Source organism: Gorilla gorilla, chromosome 14 (assembly GCF_029281585.2).
Source record: "Gorilla gorilla gorilla isolate KB3781 chromosome 14, NHGRI_mGorGor1-v2.1_pri, whole genome shotgun sequence".
NCBI lineage: Eukaryota > Metazoa > Chordata > Mammalia > Primates > Hominidae > Gorilla > Gorilla gorilla.
In genome coordinates this window covers 90,185,158-90,191,157 of record NC_073238.2, presented here as the reverse complement: position 1 = coordinate 90,191,157, position 6,000 = coordinate 90,185,158, and the positions used below count along the sequence as shown (strand labels likewise).

Sequence of the window (6,000 nt, the reverse complement as noted above, 5' to 3'; positions counted from 1 at the left end):
GAGTTATAATAGTGAAATGCATAGAAAAGGGGGCAAAGGAGAGAAGGCCATTAGCTCTGGCTGGCAAAGTAAGAAAGATCTTCACAGAAGAGATGACTCTTGAGTTGGGTCTTGAAGAATGGGTCTTGAAACAGTGAAGGATGAGGAAATGCAAGTTGTGGGGCAGTGGGAAGAAAAGGCAGTTGGGGAGAGGAAGAAGGTGGTGAAGCCCCATAAAAACATGAACATGTACTATGGGAATAGGGAGACTGTGTGGAAGTGAGAGTAGGGGAATGAGGAGCAAAAATAAAATAGGCAGAAAGAGTAGAGCTTTGCGCTTTAGGAAGTCTATCTCTCTCTCTCTCTCTCCCTCTCGATGGAATCTGGCTGTGTTTCCCAGGCTGGAGTACAGTGACGCTATCTTGGCTCACTGCAACCTCCACCTCCTGGGTTTAAGTGATTCTCCCGCCTGGACCTCCTGAGTAGCTGGAACTACAGACACCCGCCATCACGCCTGGCTAATTTTTTGTATTTTTAGTAGAGACAGGATTTCACCATGTTGGCCAGGCTGGTCTCTAACTACTGACTTCAAGTGATCTGCCTGCCTTGGCCTCCCAAAGTGCTGTAATTACAGATGTGGAGCCACCAAGCCTGGCCCTCTTACTGTTTTCTAAATTTAAGTGATCAAATATATAACTGGGAACTTTTCATGCAGATGTAATTTTGTAAAGCTCTGCAAGTGATACAATGGTGGTAAGAAACTAATAGCTTACCATCTAGTTCATGTGTGTACTAAGTAAAATAAATCTATGAATGATTATAAAACAATTTGTATAAAACATATTAATGCTAGAGTATAACAATTTTATTTGCGGGATAAGAGAGATTAATAACACAGTAGAAAACAATCTACAATCTCAGTGGCTTAGCGGAACAAAAGTTTATTTCTTACTCCTGAGGAGTCTGCTGTAGGCCTGGGAGATTCTCCAGGACAGCTGTCTGATGTGTGTTGGCTCAGCCTTTGGGGCTGCTTTGGTTACAAGGGGCTGCTTTGGTTACAAGGCGCCTCTACCTGGACATGTCTCCATGTTGGCCACTGGAGAGAAGAGTGGGCAGGAGCCTCGACTACTGGCAATTAAATGCTTCTACCCAAGTCACTTCTGTTCACATTTCACTGTCAAAACAAGTCATATGATTGTGGCTAACTTCAAGGAGGGCAGGAAAGGACTATCTGCCCATGTGTGAGGATGCAGAGAGGATCAGACAGTAAAAATGCTCAGTAGCATTCAGTAAGATAAACCTAACAGGGCTGGGTGCAGTGGCTCATGCCTGTAATCCCAGCATTTTGGGAGGCTGAGCTGGGCAGACTGCCTGAGGTCACCCCGTCTCTACTAAAAATACAAAAAAAATTGCTGAGCATGGTGGTGTGCACCTGTAATCCCAGCTACTCGGGAGGCTGAGGCAGGGGAATTGCTTGAACCAGGAGGTGGAGGTTTCAGTGAACCGAGATCGCGCCACTGCACTCCAGCCTGGGCGACAGAACGAGACTCCGTCTCAGAAAACAAAAACAAAAACAAAAACAAAAAACATAACAATAGAAAGAATGAGGAGCATTCTCAAGCAGAAAGCAATCATACTTAGCATGTCATGTAATAAAAGACAATTCTGTTTTTCTGTCACAGTGAAAGGGTGTTCTTTGTTACTTCACTTTATTATGCCAGTAGGAACTGGCCTGCTGGAGCTATTAATTCAGTCCTAGCTCCCAAGCTGGTTGATTTCGTAGAGTCTACAAGACTTCCATGCTTTCTCCATATCTTTGTTCCTTTCTTTTATGTCTCAGATATGTAGCCTAAGGAAATGGGATCTGTGTAACAGAGTTTCTGGGAAGGTTCTAGAAGGTCTCAGTCTACCTTCCAAGAACTTTTCATTGCTTCTTTGAAGACATGGGTCTTTTTGAACAAAGGTTTTTTAAGTGGTTCAACCAAATGACTTAACCTAATCAATTAGTAATGTCTCCATCTTGGAACTTAGATACCTATTAAGAAGAGAGCCATCAGAGTGCAACCAGAAATTCAGCATAAGAACAATGGCAGTTGGTTATATTGATCTTAAATAAATAGAAGGGAAAAAGTGGTCCCAGGGCTTTATAAAAAGTGAGAACTCATTAAACTAAAACCCAAGAAACCCGAGTTTTCATTCTTCCTGTAAGCACTTAGGAGAAAGTCAGGAACTTCTGTGTCTTTCTTATTTATTTTGTCTTTACTTCTTACCCAATTCTTAATTATCATTCGGTATGAGTAAAAAGGGAGAATACTTGTCTACCTGTCTTAAAATTACAATGATCAAATTATTCCAAACTTTTTTTTAGTTCTTTGGAAATATGTATTACCACATATATATAAAAGAACAAGAAATCTCTACATTAGCTCTCAACTGGGGATATAAAATAAATAAAACATAACTTTTCCATATTTTAAGAAGTTGGCTGCTTTAATAACTAGGAAGATTCAAGCTGTCGATATTATGTTTTAAAGTGAAATTTGGAACTGGAATTTATAATATTGTGATTGAAAACACGAGCGTTTTTTGAGATTATTAGGAAAGATAATTCAGAAATTAATGTGTGGGCTTTAGAAGGAACTGAAACCAAGCAAATACTGTTAAAAAAAAAAAAAATCCCAGTTCTCCACTGCGAGTGGCCCCCTCTCTAGGGGGCAGCAGAGACGCCCGGGAGGAGACGGAGATCGCGGCGACTCAAGAGAGGCCAAGTGGGTCCAGGCAGTGCCCGCGCCAGGCTCTGAGCTGCAGCCCCAAGGGCGGGGGTCGAAGGAAGAGGCGGAGAGGCGGCTTCACGGATAAGCTTTTGCAGGCGACGCTCTCCGCCCGCCGGACGGGAGGCGGGGTAGCAGCCCGATTAAAGAAGCAGCCTGGAAGGAAGGAAGGAAGGAGCGAGGGAGGGACGGGAACGGCAGGAGGAGGAGCAGCGAGCTGGGCTGCAGCTGCGGCGGGAGGAGGAGCGGCCCCCGCGAGGCCACGTTTTGTTTTTGTTATTTTCCACTGGAGTAGTTGCCGGAGGCCTTTCCTGAGGACTGACCGCGCCGCAGCCCTGCAGCCCCGACCTTCCAGGTGACAGCCGGTCACCCTGGTAGGAGTCAGCTCCGCCCCAAGTCACCCCCTCCCGCCCACAGCCCCATTCCCCGCCCAGCCACCCAGTGTCTGCCCGAGGCGAGCGCGGCGGCCGCAGCGGGGCTGCAGCGCTGGAGCCGGCGGCCGCGGGGACCCTCGGCGTGGTCCTCTGACCCTGCAAACCCGCGACGGAGGAAGGGGAGGTCCTGCCCGAGGCGCCAGCCCGAGGAGGAGGATGCCCATTTAACCCGCCCTCGCCTGCCGGGCGCTTGCCTCGGTGCCCGCCGCCGGAGCCTCCGAGCCGCGCCCGTGGAAGTGCTGCATGGGGCAGGGCTGCTGAAGCGCGGAGTTCGGGGTCGCGCCGCTCCCAGGCAGGCGCGGGAGCCGGGTGCGGCAGTTGGCACAGTTTCGGCGGCGCCTTCTGCGCGGGAGTGGGGGGCGCGGTGCGCCCGGCCGGCCTCCGCGGTGCCCTGGTGAGGCGAGAGTTATGGAGCCGCCCAGCTGCATTCAGGATGAGCCGTTCCCGCACCCCCTGGAGCCCGAGCCGGGCGTCTCAGCTCAGCCCGGCCCCGGGAAGCCAAGCGATAAGCGGTTCCGGCTGTGGTACGTTGGGGGGTCGTGCCTGGACCACAGGACCACGCTGCCTATGCTGCCCTGGCTCATGGCCGAGATCCGCAGGCGCAGCCAGAAGCCCGAGGCGGGCGGCTGCGGGGCGCCGGCGGCCCGCGAGGTGATCCTGGTGCTCAGCGCGCCCTTCCTGCGTTGTGTCCCCGCGCCGGGCGCTGGGGCCTCGGGGGGCACTAGTCCGTCGGCCACGCAGCCCAACCCGGCGGTATTCATCTTCGAGCACAAGGCGCAGCATATCTCGCGCTTCATCCACAACAGCCACGACCTCACCTACTTTGCCTACCTGATCAAGGCGCAGCCCGACGACCCCGAGTCGCAGATGGCCTGCCACGTTTTCCGCGCCACAGACCCCAGCCAGGCAAGACAGGGGCTCGGAGGCGCGGGGGCGGGCTCGGCCCTGGGGGATCGGGGAGCAGGGCGGGAAGGGCGGGGACCCCACTTTAAGGACCGACTGTGGTTTGGCTGCAGGCGCGCGCGCTCCACGTGGCGCGCTCAAGCGCCGGCTGGTCCCCTTCCCTGGACCTTGGGAGTGGGAGAGAAGGCGTTTCGGGGGCTGGGCGAGCGGCGGGAGCGGCCGGCCGGCTACAGCAGGGACCCGGAGGGAAAAGGACAGCGGTCCCGGGATGGAAGGGGAGCTGGCGCGTTCAAGAAGCGCGCGTGGAGGAGCGCGCGTCCCGGGAGGACGGCGGTGTCTGGAGTGTGACCGGAGATGGCTTGCTTGCCGTGTGTGTGTGTGTCTTGTGTGTGTGTGTGTGTGTGTGTGCGTGTGCGCGCGAGCGCGTGTATGAACGCAGAAGGTTGGGTTCCTAGAGGTCCTCACTAGTTCTCAATCGCAGTCAAATCCTTAACCGGTTTGGCTGGTCGCGTCATCTTCGCAGCAGCACCTGCAGGTCTCCGGTCTGGGAGGCAATTTCCGAGCGGGGCTTAGGGAAAAGTTACTAGACATCGTCAGATTGTCTGCAAAGAAGGATTCTACATTTGGATATTGAATGGATAGAAGCCCTTTTTTTGCGGTTTTTAAACACTTATTGGAGGCAGTGTAGTAGAACAGGTTTCTAATATCATTTTTTAAATGTTTTTTTCACTTTTGTTTTTAATATTTTTTTTCCAGAGTCTTCTAAATCGAATTACCAAACAGTAAACTTTACTTCCTTAAAAACAGATATGGTCCTTATGGAACAGGGAGAGGAGAACTTGACTATGCAGTGATTGTGTCTTTGAAAACAGAGTTTTTCCCCTTTAATTTGTAATGAGTTTTCTCCCCCCCCATATCAAAAGCTTCCAAAATGCTGTTTTAAAAATGGTTATTTACTGTTTGCACAGTACTTTAGGTTCTTTGGAAAAATAGTGTTGTCTAAATATAAATAAAGTCTCAGGTTGCACCATGTGGCTTTCTTTTGGTAACTGGGAAATTAATCGTAGTCAGATGAGAAAAACATCCTATAAATATGGCTTTAATTTTTTTTATTTCACAATTCTTCTGTCTGTAATTGAAAGACTTAGTTCAACAGTTTTCACAAAAGGCTTGTAGTTGAATTGAAGAAAATAATAGTTCATTGCCTTAGATTTCATCAGTTACTTTGAAAAATAGTTTTTTGTTTTGTTTTGTTTTGTTTTTTTTTTTGAGACGGAGTCTCGCTCTGTCGCCCAGGCTGGAGCGCAGTGGTGCGATCTCGGCTCACTGCAACCTCCACCTTCCGGGTTCAAGTGATTCTCGTGCCTCAGCCTCCCCAGTAGCTGGCATTACAGGCGCCCAACAATCAGAACTCCTAATGTGAAGTTATGTTTATGGCATAACTGTTATGTTTATGGCAAAATATCGTACTAAAATTATTTCAAGATCCTAACCACGATTTAATGAATTTCATTTTGTGAACATTTGTTCAAAACTTATTTTTAGCTTTCACATATGTTAAAATTGGAAAGTTTCTGAAAGCTATTACATTTTATTGTATTACATTTTTCTGGTTCTGGTGGTAAAGAGGAGCCAGTTGCATTTTTCCAGGACTTTAAGGAACTTTTCATGACTCTTTGGGGTTTCTGTTAAAGTTATTTCCCCCCAGCGACATCTAATGCATGACACATTGTTGCTAATCTCATTGATGGTCCTGGCACTTTTAGTTCTCAACAGCTGCTGTTGAGTTCCTCTTGGTCTCATTGGTAGGAAGTCAATTATAAACATTCCTTTATTTTCCTCCATTATATATTTAAGCGTTAGAGGCTGAACTATATAAATATTAATATGTTTAGGCTCACTTCCCCCTTTTA

General features: G+C 48.9%; 1 protein-coding gene across 4 annotated transcripts in view; it reads left to right on the top strand.

Moving 5' to 3' along the window:
* The first annotated feature begins 2,698 nt into the window (after positions 1-2,698).
* The window catches only part of TBC1D4 (TBC1 domain family member 4), a 197,465-nt gene continuing 194,163 nt past the window's right edge, over positions 2,699-6,000 (top strand). For 3 of the 4 annotated variants that reach the window (XM_063697413.1, XM_055360483.2, XM_004054604.5), the window contains exon 1: positions 2,727-4,090. In XM_063697413.1, the coding sequence (XP_063553483.1) occupies positions 3,593-4,090 (498 nt within the window). In that variant the 5' untranslated portion in view covers positions 2,727-3,592. Of the gene's footprint in view, positions 4,091-6,000 lie in introns of all 4 variants that reach the window. The other variant, XM_004054602.5, reaches the window with a different exon arrangement.